Raw genomic sequence first — 15,900 nt, forward strand, 5'->3', positions numbered from 1 at the left:
ATGTTTTTTATATGAATGTTTGTCAGACAAATAAGATGCTGTGTAACTGAACCACTGTTTTTTGCAGGTCAATGGCATTTGATTTTGATAAATTAAGAATCTGAAGACAGTAGACTGAAAGACTGAAAGACCGAAAGCTAAATCTTTGGCCTTTAGGAATAAGAGAATGTGTGTGTTTGAATCGCATATGTGATCTTTTAACAAATTATTGAGAAGATGTAATGTGTGGTAAAACATAATTGCATTTATTTGTTTGAAAGCACTTTATTCCAAAGAGCAGCTTCATTTAATTGATTACACACAGTAGTCAGAAACAACATCAGTATAAATACTGTACCTTCAATGTTTAAACAATTATTTTATTTTTAGGATTATTAAATGTATTATGTTTTCAATTAACACAAAAGTATTTATCTAGTATAGGCATATATTTCCCACAAGGCATAGAATATTAAAATAAAATACATGATTAAAAGTATATTATATTTTACAACAACCCGGAAAATACCCTTTTAAGAAGTAATCAAAAAACAAATATTCAAAACTTAACCGTTTCCCATTAATAGATGAAATATTTTTCCACTAAATGTTGCTTTTTAAAACATTTGATGTTGTTTGTCAGTTTGAAACATTTCTTATTCTTTCACCTAGTTAAATTATTCTCACTAAATAGATTTTCTTTTGTAAGCACAAGCAATATTGTTAGTTACTGTTATTGTAAGTCAGCTAAAACCATTTGCAAACAATAAATAACATTTTTGCACAGGACGAAAAGTAGCTGTTAATAAATCCTATGATGGAACATGATTTGTAGGCTGAGAGGAGGGGGTGCTGCCAAATCACTGTGAAAGAAAATAATTTATTTTATGCTAAAAGATTCTTTTAGGCTGTCCTCTGCTTGCTGTTTCGTTATATATTCCCAGGTCAAAGGTATATCAGCAGGAAGTGCATTATAATGTTTAGCAAATTGATTGTTGAACCTAACCATCACATATTTCCAGTAATCTGAAGCCTGAATGCTAGGATCAGCAGGTATGTGCCAATCAGGAAAGATTTCCCTGTATCTTTTGTAAGGATGGTACTCATTATTAGTCTGTAAACACCTGAACTGTACTTCACTGTGTACATTTGTTGAACAGATACTAGTCACTAATTGTTCATTCTTGACATATCTGTAACGACCAAGTCCCTGAGGTCTGTGAACTGAAGCACAGTGTTCAGAGTGGGCTTCTCCACCAGCCTCACACGGAGCTCTGCAGAATGGACACTGTTTCCCACATCCAAACACTCGCTTGAACAGCTCATCCTGGGGTTTCATTTTGAGTTTGGAAAGTTTGCCTTGTATGTTGACTTTCTTCAACTGTTTCTTAAGTGTCTTTTCCAGCTCTTCTACAGACTTGTTTAGACTGCAAGCAAATGGTTCTTGAGATGCATTATTGAGAACCATCACTGTTTCAAGTGCATCTTTGGGAATTACAAGTCTTTTTCCAAGCTTTCTACAAATGGAATGAATGAATTTTTTGACATCATTTTCCTTTGTCTCATTTTGAGCAGTTTTGATTGCCTCAAGTATTTCCATTTTGGCCAGTCTGAGATGACGTTCCTCGATCTCAAACAATGCCTCCCCATGTGACAATTGCTCAGTAATTTGATCTAATATCCAACACTTCACAAAACCTTCATATGAGCAAATGAATTTTACATAGTTTTCAAAGTTATCTTCATTGAGAAGTTGCTTCAAAAGTGAGTACTGGAAAAATGCACGAGTGCTGAACTGGAATGCATGTTTACCTTGAAGCATTGCATCAATGATGTCTGGACCCAAGGAACTGTAGATGAATGATTCAACTGCAGGCTTTAAGCACAGTGTAGTGAATTGTTCAGCCTTTCTCTGACACTGATCACGATCATGGAACAGGTCTTTGAAATCATTGCGATATTTGTCTTTAACCTTACAAATGCATCTTTGTGGGTCATTCTCCTTAATGTAATGATCATGCATGCGTTGAAATTCTCTTGCAGACATCCCACAAATGTGCAGTTTTAGAGACAGTTCAAATTTGTCTGAAAATCCCATCTTTTTGTGAGATGTCAGTCTTTCATCAATTATGTTTAGGATGTCCTGAATAAAGGTGTCATGGTAATCTGAATGTCTCTCAGCCTTGTCTTGAATTAAATTACCACATTCCTGAATTATATTATCGGCCATATCCTGTAGACTTAGAGCATCGTCTTGAAAAAGGTAACGCTTCACTTTTTTGAAAAAGGTTTCTGTGGTTACTTTGAAGGGCTCTCTGCCACAGTTCTCTGGTTTCACTTGATTTAATTGCTCTGCAAAAAAACCTCCTTTCTGTTTCAGATTATTTCTTAGTTGCTTGAAAATGCTATCAAATATGTTTTTTCGGGAGAAACCACAAACTGACAATTCACTGACTGTTTGTTCCCAAATCTTTTCAAAAATATTGTTAAGCTCTACATCAGACTTCTCTATTTTTCTCATTGAAGAATTTTTGCGTAACTCCTCCAGTAAACCCAACACTTTTTTCTCCATTGTATCAGTGAATGTTTTCTTGATATAATCAAGTTTATCCATTCCTTTTCTGATTTCCACTGTTGCCTCAAGGTGAGTCAGGAGAGAGCTCTCAGTTTCCCTCCTGAGAGATTTTACACTGCTCACAAAATCTTCTTTAAACTTTTCCACTAGATAGACATGACCCTCTGTTTGTTCAAAGTATTTGGAAAGGTTTTCCATTGTTTTCTTTTCCAATGAGTCAAGCTTTGTGACAGCTTCTTGTTTCAGTCTGCACAGAAGATTTTGCATGTCTGACTTGTCTGATTTTAGTTTCATCATCTCAAAATTTGACACAGTAGTTTCAGCCTCTGTTAACCAAGAGTGCATATGCTTCTTGAAAGACCACTCCCATTTATGAAATTCTGCACACAGTCTCATGTATGCATCAGCAACCAAGCTATTCCTGAAGCTAAATATGAAATTTTCATATTTGACTGCATTCCACAAGCTTTTTGTCCAATCCAAAAATTCTGTTATGTTGTTTCCAGATGTTTTGAGTTTGCATTCTCCAATTACATCAATCATGTTCTTTTTAAGGTCATAGACTGACTCGGAGTAGCCAGCATTCACTGGTGCCATTGGAGGATTTCCATGCCACAGTCCAGGAATATACCAATTGCAAGTCTCTGGATCATACTCCATCACATCTGTAAACATTTTATACTCTTCCTTGTTCTCCATTTTAGCTGCTGCCTCTGTCATCTCATTCAGCTGCTCCAGCAGAAGTTTTCGATCTCTCATGTTCTTGTCATGGGCTGATACATCAGCAACATTTTGGTGGACAAACTGACACTTGGGTTTTTTACCTATTTCCTTCATTCTAAGGAAAGCATGGACCACAATCTGCAAAATATCCTTCATCTCTGTGGAATTCTCCATTGCAATATTGATAATTGTAATATCACTCAAACCAACAACAAGTGTGGCTAATTCATTGTCATGTTCATGACTATCATCTAGTTTTGCCAGCTCAGGAGATTTCAAACCTTCGGTGTCAATTATCACTAAATAATCACAACCAAGATTTCTCTTGATGTCCTTTGTGACTTTGATCAGCTGCATAAAAGCTCCTCTAGTGCATCGTCCACTGCTGACTGCGAACTGTACTCCAAACATGGTGTTCAGCAAGGTGGACTTCCCTGTACTCTGGACTCCCAAAACTGTGACCACTATGATTTTATTATTGGGCTGCACCAAAGAGTTCAAATACATAAGCACATCACTAACCCATCTGAGAGGAATATTTGATGCATCTCCATCAACCAGTTCCAGAGGGAAACCATCTAACATCAGCTGAGCACATAGCCGGGGTAAGTGGAGCATTTGTTTACGTGATTGTATGTTTTCTGGAAGCGACACTGCAGCTTCATAGAGTTGTCCCATTTCACGCAGGAAGTGCTCTACTCCTAAAGAACTGTTAGAGATCTGTTGGTCAAGCCGTGCAATTTCCTCTTTGTTTTCTAAAAATTGTTGACACTTTTCTTTGTACAGTTCTCTGAGGCTAGAGAGGTTTTTTCGGGAGATATTATCAAGGTTCATCCGCATCCACTTTAAGAAGTAGGATCTCTCCTGATTTGAACTTGATAGTGCACTAACAAAGCAAGACATGGCATTTGAGATATCATATTTACTCTGCTGTTTCCTGAGTTCAGTCTTTTTGATCTGGAGATCACTCTTGTATGCTTCTATGTTTTGATCACCAGCTTTCCGGAGTCTGCATTCCTCTTTCTCCAGTTTTGCCAAATCTTTCCAGATTTTACCCTGAAGGGGAAGCTGTGTCTGTTTGAACTGCAGTGTGTCCTTTATATTTTCCGTCAAGGCATGTGCATTATCTTTAGCATTCTGACATTCCTGGATGTCTTCATCAACTAAAATTCCGAGTTCATGTGCTATGCTGTCCATTCCCTCCAGACGTGCTTTGTTGGAATGATTATTAATTATGAGATTTACTGAAGAATGCAGATTTTTAACAAAATTTGCATCATTTTGATTGGTTTTCAGAATTATGTTGTTTTTCTTCAGACTCATTTCAGAAGCTGTCCTTTTCAACTGATCGAAATCAAATGCTTTGTTTTGTACATTGCCTACTAAAAAAAACTGTGCTTTAGCATGTTGGTTGGTGAGTAACTTGTAGTTTGTGTCCAGATTGTCAAAGAACACAAAAACGGCAGTGGAGGTCTGGCATAGGAAGGTGTACTGTGTTTCAAAGGTACTGATGTCGCCTCTCAAGTTTGCGACAGCCACGGGTTCAGGAAAAACATCAATGTTTTTGTTTCCACAAGGTAGATACCAACTCATCTCCACTAACCCATTTGATATCTTTCTTGGAATGTCTCCACAATCCATATCTCGATGTACAAAGGTGTCATGATACTGCTGGGGGTTGCTAAGCAATTTGTTTAAGATCTGAGATTTAGAAATGCTGCAGTCACCAAGTCTAACAAAAGAAACTAGGGGGAGCTCAAAGTGAACAATTCTCTCCTCCACAAAGCCTCTTGGGTCTGACAAATAATGAGGTCTACATTTCTTCACAATATCTCTCATGGCCCAAAGCATTAACATGCACTGGTGAGTGTCACTGTTTGGAAGAAGCAAAGGCACAGAGAACTGACACATTGACATTTTTGAGACCATTTCCTGTTGGAGGAAACCATCTGAACAAAGGAAAAGGGCGGACACTATGTCTAAAGGATTTACACTGTTGTACTGATCATTCAGAAAATCAAATGATTCATTGTTAAAATCTAAGCTTGACAAATCTTCACTCTCATCAGATGAACATTTGACACTTCTTGCAGTCACATTCACCATCATCAGTTTCTTTAGAAACAGCCATGGTAAGGATGATAGGGACTGGGCTGGCTCATCTGTCACTGACCTCTTCTCAATCTGTAGAACATCATTGAGGGAGAGTTTATTTGGGTAGTACTTCTCCAAACCCAATTCTTGTAAAAGGCTTTGGATGTTTGTTTCTGTTGAAAAAAAAAATTTGTTTGATTTTACTCAATACACATTTTTTAATAAATGTTTAAAATAAGGCATATCAATGTTTGTATTGAAGTTGGATATTATTCTACTAACTGGTTTGAGCATATGTGACTGCTTCTTTACTTCTGTTGCCATTTGGAAGCACTTTGGTAATGTTAAAACAGTACTTCTTTCCAGGACTTAGGTCACAGAAATCCATAGTTCTTGAATTTGTCATCTTCTCCTGAAACATTCTTCCATTCTGGCTGCAAGCAACATGAAAACTGCTCTCCTCACTGCCAGATGCATCCCAAATAAGAGAAACTGAATTGGTGCCCACACTCTCAACCTTGAAGTTTTCAGGTGGGAGTGGCCCTGCAATGAACACGACACAAATATTTATAATGTCATTTCTTTTTTTGGTCAATTATAAAGACACGCTGTAATACAATTCTAAGTTCAGACTGAAAGATAATTACTGGTGCATGCAGTCGCTTTAACCTCCACACTGCATTCTCCACTGTCTGATACAGAAACAAGGCTGAAAGTATACTCAGTCCCTGGACACAGATCTTCCACCTCTATGGTTGAGGAATGTGTGATAGTAGTGGTCTTTGTAGATGTGAGACTGTAGTAGGTCAGCTCAAATGTAGTTATGTTGTCTGGACTATCCCAAGCAAGAGTAACAGAACTGGTCCCAATAAGCTGTACTGAGATTGCATTTGGTGAATGGATATCTGAGGGAAAAAAAGACCAATATATTTTTATCATTTGAAAAGTAATGTCATTTGGTTTATCAAAGTCAGTATCCTATATATTGTTATGCATTCATATACATAATTTTGTTACCTTGTAACATGGAAACATCTTCATTTTGATATGACTTAACAGCATGTGCTCCTGCAGTAAATGTTTGTTGTTCATCTTCAATGTATTCACTAGCATCTGCAAATTCCTTAATTTGAAGTTTTTAAAGCATTAGTGGCATGCAAACTCAGATTTTTCAAGACTAAATTTGACAAATATTATTAAGTGTATGCAACTCTCAGTGACTAATAAAAGGCACATCATTTGCAAACAAATCTGTCTCATGAAAGTGAAAGAAAGAGATGCTTACTTCCTCCTCACTGGGACAATCCATTCCAACTACTTGTGAGTTGACTTAGACTCCTAAAAGGAAAACTGATCCAGTTTTAATTAGCCCAAATAAATTAGTAGACTATAAAACAATTATTATTTTATACTATTAAGTGGTTAATTATGACTTCATTTATTTACATTAGTGTACAAGTTTACATTAAATAATATCACACTATTCAAAGCTTTGTACAGGGAAATTTCCATCTGCAATGGAAACGTCACCAATATTTTTTATATTCTCGATGCTGCTCCATTGCACTGTACCACTCTGTTTGTTCTTTGGATGCCAAAATAGTCTATGTAATTTTTAGGTTCGTCCGCCTCAGTGCTCGTCATTGTCAAAATGAATGAGATAGCCAATGTGTAAGTAGCTTTGGATAAATATTACAAATGTAACCTATTACTTTATAAAAAATTCTTAAACAACAATCACGTGGTATAGCACCCAGGGCCGGCTCCAGTCTAGGCAGTGGTGGGCTGAGTCCACCTAAATGACAGTCCTGCCCACCCAATCAGAATTATTTGGCTGCATTATTTGTGCATAGATTAAAACCGATCTGAAGCCGACTGTATTTTGAAATGTTTAAGCTATAGCTTGAGACTGCCCAAACAATCATACAATAATTTCAGAAAAATGCAGCATATTTATTTATTACGTGAATATAAGTCTAAAGTTACTAAAGCGAATATGTATCATAGCCTACCCCTGAAATTACCTGAGCAGTTTTAATTTATATATATAATTTATTTTTATTTTTTTTATTGAAAGTTGGGCTGCGATTTACATGGTTCATGTCATTCATAATTGTGCTTTGTGCTTTCACGATATTAGGAATACAACTGAAATTAAATGGATGCATATTTTAAAATGGCTAAAAATGTTATTTGCAGTTCAGATTAATTACTTTACAAAAATATTGTATTATTTATATAGTTCCTTTAACATTACCACTGTAGTCCTGTCCTAATATTTTCCTCAAAACACTAATGTAATGTTCTAGCAGGGGCGTAGAATTGGGGATGGGGGCACCATGTCCCTACCAATATCCAGCGAGTGCAAGGGCAATAATTTTTATCAAACAATTAAATATATGTATTTCTTTTTTTTAATTTTCTACGCATCTGAAACTTTATACTATTGATATTACCTAAGAAGTTCAATTAAAGTTTTTATGTAGAAAACTGTGCGCTTTCAAGGGTGCGCATTTATTACATGGCGTATAGTTCACCAGAAGAGAAGCGCAGCACCAAGATAAGAACAACTCCCCAGCTAACAGGGAACGTTCCAAGGAACATTCACTAACATTCTTTAAAAGTTGTGTAAATGTTAGAACAAAACATTATTAAAATTAACGTTTTTGGAACGTTCTCATAATGTTGTTAATGTTCTTGTAAGGTTGCTAGAAACGTTCTCGAAACATCTTTAGGATGTTATTTGTACTTGATGAATGTTCTTATAAGGTTGCTAGAAAACGTTCTTAGAACAACATTTTTATTTAAAAACAATATCCTATGAAAGTTTATTTTTTAACATTCCAAGAACGTTAAAATGTAAAAAACGTTAAAAAATCACAAAACTAAAAATACATTATAGCAAAAACAAAAAAAATTACCATTAAGCTGTGGTTTAATGAGAATTTACACATTAATATTAACAATATTTGACTACAGGGGACTTAATGTTTTTTTTACATGATATGAAATTTTCACCAGTCTGTTCAATGTGTTAATGAGATTTTTGAAAGTGATTAATGATTCAGATACCTGTTGAAATGCACATGTAATTATATGCTTGCTTGGATCTGGAATGTTGTGTTAATTAACATTATGTTGAAAGAGAATGTTGCAACAGTGCTAACCTGAAAATAACACTTTATTAAGCTACACTTTGTAATGTTCAAATTAATGTTTATACAATGTTTTATTTTTAATAAAATTTAAGTGGAAAGTACATTGTAGGAACATTATGCTAACCATAAAATAACATTCTAGCAACGTTAAGCAAACTGGACATTTTAACGTTCTTGGAATGTTAAAAAATAAATGTTCATAGAACGTTTTCTTTTTTTTTTTTTTTTTAATTTAGGTTTCAAGAACATTGCAGGAACGTTATGCTGACCATCAAATAACATTCTGGGAATGTTAAGCAAACTGGATATTTCAAAGTTTTTGGAACGTTATAACTAAACGTTCATAAAATGTTATATATTTTTTTATGAAATGTAGATTTCAAGAACGTTGTAGGAACGTTAAGCAAACTGGACATTTTAGATTTTTTGGAACGTTCTAAATAACGTTCCTACAACCAAAAGGGAATATTTGGAAAACGTTCTCAGAACATACATTTGTAAGCTGGGTTAATGGTATTTTAGCCAAATGAAGACAGCATTCCAAAACATACTTGACTGTTTAAGAGTTATGAATATGTTGGAAAACATCAAAACAGTGAAAATGATTGGGTGTTCTTTTATTTTATTTTTTTATTCAGTGTCAAAAGCTAAGTTACACCCTTGGCCTTGTATGGTATAAATAAAAAAGTTAGTTGAAAAAAAATACCAGTGTAGAAACAATGACACAGAGAAAGAGAACAAAGATGTTGTATAGGAGTAATTGACGACAGGCCGTTGAATTTAACGGTCCGGCGTCAATTATTCTGTTTATACTACGGTTACCACACCTCAAGACATCGATCTGATGATTTATGTAAAGGGATTTGACCGGTTTTTTACTTAAATCGCTATTGTGAAGTAGGACTATTTCTTCCGCGAACCATCCAATCCCCTTTGCTAGTACCAAAACGTCATTTTAAAACTGATAACAGAGGCTTGAGCCGTTGATAGCATTAAAATGCAGTTATTATTAGAAAGAGAGCGACAGACAGACAGAGAAAGAGAGAGAGAGAGAGGGAGAGAGAGAGAGAGAGAGCGAGCTTGTGTGAATTATTCTAACGTACCTCTGTGCGTCTCTAAACACATCGCGTCTTTTGCGCGCTCAAGTTCGTTATTTCCAATGTAGGCGCACGGTATGCGCGCTCATAATGGAAGAGACGCGCACGCGGTGCGACGCGCTCGTTTTTTCCATAGACAGTAAAAGAAATGGACACAGCGACCCCATTGGAACTCAATTGAGACAAATGAAGCCCAATTTAGCGTTTTTTAGCACTTCCGTTTCTGACGCGCAGACTCAAACGAAGCTTGACAACGTCAGCAACCTGTCTGACAGATGTAAATCTTCTAGTAGCTGTGCGTGCAAACTGCCATCGTTAATCTTTCAGAGACGGCGAGCTTGAGCGGGGAGTTCTTTGTCGTGAGTGAGCAGTATTCGGTATTCGGATTAATTATTTTGTATAATATTTTAAAATGTAACGCCAGTACGCCATATTAAGTTAATTGCCTGCGAGCTTCTCCACCTGTCTGTACGGTAATGCGACAGAGAGCCGAGTGGTTATGACGCAATCGTTAGCCTATTTTTTACAAAAACTGTTTATACGGGGCCATAATGTAACATAGAAGGTAATGGAGCCCTTTATACATTGTCGTGTATCTTTAGAAATAAATAATGGACAAACAGAGTCTTTAAACGCCTCAGATGTAAAGTTATTCGCTGTCAAAGTGACGCCAAAATGAATGGGAGTCAATGGGAATGCTAACGCAAGTGAAGTTCTGCTAAAAGATGGCAGCCCCCACCCGACTTCAACTTCCGGTCGAGTTCCTTGCCCCTTGGTTTTTTCCAGGCGCGTCCACACCGCATAGAGTTAAAAACATCTCAGCTATGCCACAATGCCACAAGCGCACCGCGGGTCATGTGACAAGAACTTAACAATCAGCTCCATCCTTTCCTGTAACAATGTTGAAAGCTCAGCCAAGACGAAAGAACAGCTGACCATAGCTGTTTATGTATAGCCATTTTTAAATAAATTTAATAGCAGAGCTACTGCAAGCGATTCTTAGTGCTGTAAATCAATTTATCCTTTGCTAAAAATTTCTGCATGTTCATGGAGGGGGTGGGTCATGGTTGCTTAGCAAAGGCAGACGCCCCAGGAGCGGAACTGCCCGAGCGCTTTGGAAAGAAGAAAGTGGCGCGCTTGGCGTTTTCCACTCGTTTTTAGGCGCGATATGTGAACGGCCCCTTATGCTGCAGCGTCTGTTATTACATCGTTAGTGAGAAATGTCACGTGTAGCCAAGTTGCTACACTATACAGGCTAACTGATAAAATCGTCAGGGCAGCGCTGACAACAAATTTTTGTGCAAACTGCGTGACCGTTACTGTTAACTAGTGATGGCCGATTCGTGAACAAATCGTTCAATTTAACCGGTTCTTCTTAGTGAACCGGTTGAACCAGTTCACCAAATCGAACTGAATCGTTTGAAACGGTTCACGTCTCCAATAAGCATAAATCCACAAATTACTTAAGCTGTTAACTTTTTTAACGTGACTGACACTCCCTCTGAGTCAGAATAAACCAATATCCCGGGGTAATCCATTTACTCAAACAGTACACTGAATGAAATGCTGTGAAGACCGAACTGAAGATGAACACCGAGCTGAGCCAGATAATGAACAAACACGCCCACTGCTGGAGCAGTTCTCGTTCTCGAGTCAAGAACCGGTTGCTTCGGTTTTCGGATCACCAGTACACTCAACCGAGAATCGTTTGTCGGACGCGTCCGATTTGAGAACCGATGAGCTGATTCTCATTCTCGAGTCAAGAACCGGTTGCTTCGGTTTTCGGATCACCAGTACACCCAACCAAGAATCGTTTCTGTCGGACGCGTCCGAATTGAGAACCGATGAACTGATGATATTGCGCAGGCGTGTAATTTTGTAAGTATTTTGTTAAACATCGGAAAGTGTGATAAAATAACTATATTTTATTTTGATTTTTTTTTATTATTTTTTTTTTTAGATTAATGTTTCCAATCTGTATATTGTATATAATGTATAGGCCAAATGGGTTTTCAGGGAAGTTGGACAATAATTAAGACTCTAAAGACTCCATGTTTAATATGAATAAGGGATGATTTATGAAATATCTGTACTGTATTTATAGTTGATGACATTCACAAATTGAGTTTGTAGTAAACAGAACATGAACACGAGTAGAGCAGCTGATGACACTGAACTGCAGCATGTGCCGGTTAGAGCGATTCTCGTTCTCGAGTCAAGAACCGGTTGCATCGGTTTTCGGATCATCAGTACACTCAACCGAGAATCGTTTCTGTCGGACGCGTCCGAATTGAGAACCGATGAACTGATGATACTGCGCATGCGTGAAGCCAACTGACTCACAGCATGTCTGAACCGAAGGGATTCTTTTGGTGATTGATTCTGATTCTGTACTAGTAATGTTATGAGCGCGGGTATTTCGAGGGCTTGGATGAAGGGCAATCTGGCGAAAAGAAAGTTCATTTAATAACAAATACATCGCAATGGATTATGTTTATTAAGTGGATCATGGTTTGTGCGCTGATGACACCTAATTTATTTACTTTATATCTTCAATACTTAAATCCTCATATGCACATTATTGCTGTTACTGTATTTAGGTGTTGTTGCAAAACTCAAATGTAAACTTTTCATGATTATGAGGTTTTAACTGACTAAAGTTATGATTACTGACTTTATATATTTGAATGTTTGATAGATGTGACGCCATTACGTCATCGCCAATGACGTCATTACGTCGAGCGTGAAAGAACCGATGAACCGGTTTTTTCAACCGGTTTATTGAATCGAACCGTCCGAAAGAACCGGTTCGCGGAAAAGAATCGAACTTCCCATCACTACTGTTAACTATGCGAAGTGATATGGAACTGTAATGCGGTCAGGAGAGCTGCCTGGAACTACTTTCGCCGTGCGTTTCCCAGAAAATAATTGCACGCCTCAGAATGTTCGTCAGCCAATCAGATTCAAGCATTCAAAAGCCCTGCAGTATACTTATTATTATTCAATACAGATAAAACGTTTGTTTTGTTGTGAAAGTGAATGATATTCTATGCTGCCCATGAAAGTTTTTTTTCTTCTATATATAACAGCATATATTTAATGTAGATAATATAGCAGTATCTACAGCATAAAATCTAGTTATTTTCCCCTTTGCAATACAAACCCACACCACATGTTTACAGGGACTCAACTGGTCCCTGATAGTGAAGTCTGAAAGATAATCGCGTCCCACTGCAAAACTCTAAAGAGATTCGCGTGCGCTCACTAAAATTGCGTAGCAACGCAATTAAACACCAACCACAATTTTTGTTGTTTTTTATTTTCATTTGTTATCTTTTATAACGCCTGTAACAGACATATTCATTCAACACCCTGAATTGTAGTCTATGAGAAAGATTTTTTTTTATTATTTACAATAACAAATAACACTTTAGGCAGGTTAAGACAGTGATTCAGCAAATATTTTCAATTAATACTAAAGGTAGCTACTTACGATTGGTTATCCACGTCTAGTGAAAGAAAACCTCTGCATTTGAAAGGAATCTAACCACGCCTGACACTTTTATACTCTTGAGTAAGGGACTCAACAGGACTAAACCATATAGGCAACTGCAATTAAAAATGCACTGCGCGAGCGTTTACCATGTTAGTGTACGTTTTTACAAAACGTTTGCTTTCATTTTCGTTGTCTACGTATTAACTAAATGCTCTATATTCATTATATTTGCGCATTAACGTAACACATTTCAGTGGTATGGTCCTTATGCGAAAATGAAACTATGATTTACATCTAAAACGAAACTCATACACAACATGACTTTTCTGAGAAATGGTGCGGGGGGGTAAGGGGGGTTGATTGTCCCAGTAATCTGCTCACTCATACGGTTTATTTATATACATTTTCTTTATAATGGTTTTCTATGGGAATTTTTTTTAATGTTCATAGTGCATTACATTCATATTCTGTGCGGATCTGCCCACCTGTACATAATTTGCGTCATCAAAAAGTTGTATATTAAATTTGGTATGTCAATATCACTCCCTTAGTACATTAGTACTTAATACAATCCTGATAAAAACAAAAAACTGGTGGCCATCATTTTGCCTTCTAGATGTGCATTTCTACAGGTGAAAACTACACTCTTTAAAATAAAGGTACTTCACGAGTTCCATAAAAAAACCTTTAAAATATGAAGAACTGTACTGTTTCACAAAAGGTTATTTGTGGCGAAAGAAAGTTCTTCAGATTATAAAAAGTTACACTCCAACAAAAACTGGGTTGTTTGGATAAAATATGGACTAACCCATCTTTTGGGTTAAAATTGTAATGTAAAAATTTAACCTAATGGTTGGGTTAGTCCATATTTGACCTAAAGTTGGGTTGAAACAAAAAAATTTTAGAGCTTAAAAAAGATGGTTATTTTAAGAACCTTTGATTTAATGGTTCTTTGTGGAACCAGAAATGGTTCTTATATGGCATCGCTGTGAAGAACCTTTTAAGCAACTTTATTTTTAAGGGTGTATGAATTGTGCCAAAGCCCAAGATGTATTACAAAAACATATGGTGAGATGAAATTGTACGGTCAGTTCCTGTTAAAATTCATTATGAGACACTGGTCAATTAATGTGTGAGCAATGGGCTGTGCTTATATTTTATTTTTATAAACATACTGTGATTTCCATCAATAAGCCAGATTCCTTTATGAGCAGAATCTCTGATCATTCAGTCTGTTGTCAAACCTCCTAGTGTTCCATTGGTCAAACAGGTTTATATGGCAGGGTAAAAAAAAAAAAGGTTATGCTTTGCATATGGTAGCTTTCACACTTTCAGTTATCAGTCTGGCTTGAAACACCATGGAAGAACAAATGGATTTGCCTGCCTTTGCATTTAAAAACTGGAAATGTTGTCACAAATACTGAGAACTTGTCAACATCTCACTTTCTGATGGCTCTTTGGAAGATTTTTATCTTCAGGCTTCTTCTATTAACAGGTTTGCGACTGGCAGGTGGCACAGTCTCTGACAGCTTTAAAGAATGCAGTCAGTTCTTCTACATGCACACAGCACCCACAGGTGTCCGAGGGGGCAATCTGAAGAGGATCTGCCAACGATACGGAGATAAACTACGTTACGCCACACTGTATGACAGCAGTCGCCGTTTGGCGCTTTATTCAGCTTACACCTTCAAGAAGTCAGATGGACAGCGGAGGATGGACACACCCTGGATGTATGAACCACAGGTAGCAGATTACCTTAGCATTTGTGTAGCCTATTGTAAATATTCTACATCGTTTGAACAAAAAAGGTCTTTATTTTGAGAACAGAGAATTCATCACATAGCAGTAAAATGGTACTGTTGCTGTTCTGTCAATATGAGTTTCAATGGATTTTTATTTCTTGTCCCCCCCCCCCCCCCCAGCTGGTTTCTGCTGATGAAAGCGGAAACATGAGAGAGTTGCCCTCTAGTGGTGAAACCGACCAACTGCTTGAGGAGAGCCAGGCTGTGTTAGCAGACTATGTTGATGCGGTGGAGTACGAGCGTGGCCCACTCAACCCTGACCAGCACCAGGCGGATAACCAAGACAAAGCAGCTACCTATACTCTCACAAATGTAGTACCTCAGATCACAGACTTACTGGAGGGTCCATGGTCCGTTTATATCGATATGGTACGCCGCCGCCTGAATAACTTCTGCCGTGGTGCTGCCTATGTGGTGACTGGGGTGACTGTATCAGGGGTGACCATCCGAAGAGGAAGAGAGGACCGCATAGCCGTCCCAAAGCACTTGTGGTCCGCTTATTGCTGTCCACGGTTTGATCGGAACTCACCCTATGATGTACGATACATGTTTCCCACTTATGCAGCATATGCTTTGAATGATATAGTGGGACACAGTGTTACTGAAGTGCCTTTGAAAGCTTTAGAGGCCTTTCTGAAAAGTCAGACTGACATGGACAAAAGCGTGAGCATCTTTTTTAAAGACTGTCTCACAGAAAATACACATGCCATTAGGGAGTGAATGAAGCGACTCAACACTCAGACATATGGAATAATTCTCAGAAAAAAATCGGTTCATTTCAAATGTATTGAATCTATAGAAAAGTACTTCGTTTTAAAAAAAATTTATATAATACTGGGAATATGGAGCTTATACTCGAGGAGTAAAAACACATCAATTATATTCCCAAATTTTCATAAGGTTTTGATCATGTTGATTTATTTTAGTGTTAAGAACAATTTGAGAAAATTACATTTAAATTGTTCTTACATTGTGA

At 37.2% G+C, this 15,900-nt stretch overlaps 2 protein-coding genes across 3 annotated transcripts; one reads left to right on the forward strand and one right to left on the reverse strand.

Moving 5' to 3' along the window:
* Window positions 1-234: 234 nt before the first annotated feature.
* Window positions 235-13,193, reverse strand: LOC113081077 (interferon-induced very large GTPase 1-like). 2 transcript variants are annotated; one of them, XM_026253122.1, is made up of 6 exons: window positions 13,120-13,193; window positions 6,657-6,709; window positions 6,389-6,494; window positions 6,019-6,276; window positions 5,654-5,914; window positions 235-5,544 (listed from the first exon to the last, which is right to left on the reverse strand). In XM_026253122.1, exons 2-6 carry the CDS (start codon window positions 6,678-6,680, stop codon window positions 860-862), a joined length of 5,334 nt encoding a protein of 1,777 aa, XP_026108907.1. In that variant the 5' UTR covers window positions 6,681-6,709; window positions 13,120-13,193; the 3' UTR covers window positions 235-859. The 2 variants fall into 2 exon arrangements, with proteins under 2 accessions (XP_026108907.1, XP_026108908.1); XM_026253123.1 differs by having other exon boundaries at window positions 6,657-6,721; window positions 13,120-13,151.
* Window positions 13,194-14,492: 1,299 nt separating this feature from the next.
* Window positions 14,493-15,669, forward strand: LOC113081082 (endonuclease domain-containing 1 protein-like). Its single transcript, XM_026253130.1, has 2 exons — window positions 14,493-14,865; window positions 15,045-15,669. Exons 1-2 carry the CDS (start codon window positions 14,572-14,574, stop codon window positions 15,642-15,644), a joined length of 894 nt encoding a protein of 297 aa, XP_026108915.1. The 5' UTR covers window positions 14,493-14,571; the 3' UTR covers window positions 15,645-15,669.
* The last annotated feature ends 231 nt before the right edge of the window (window positions 15,670-15,900 follow it).

Source organism: Carassius auratus, unplaced genomic scaffold, assembly GCF_003368295.1.
Source record: "Carassius auratus strain Wakin unplaced genomic scaffold, ASM336829v1 scaf_tig00033084, whole genome shotgun sequence".
NCBI classification, from domain to species: domain Eukaryota; kingdom Metazoa; phylum Chordata; class Actinopteri; order Cypriniformes; family Cyprinidae; genus Carassius; species Carassius auratus.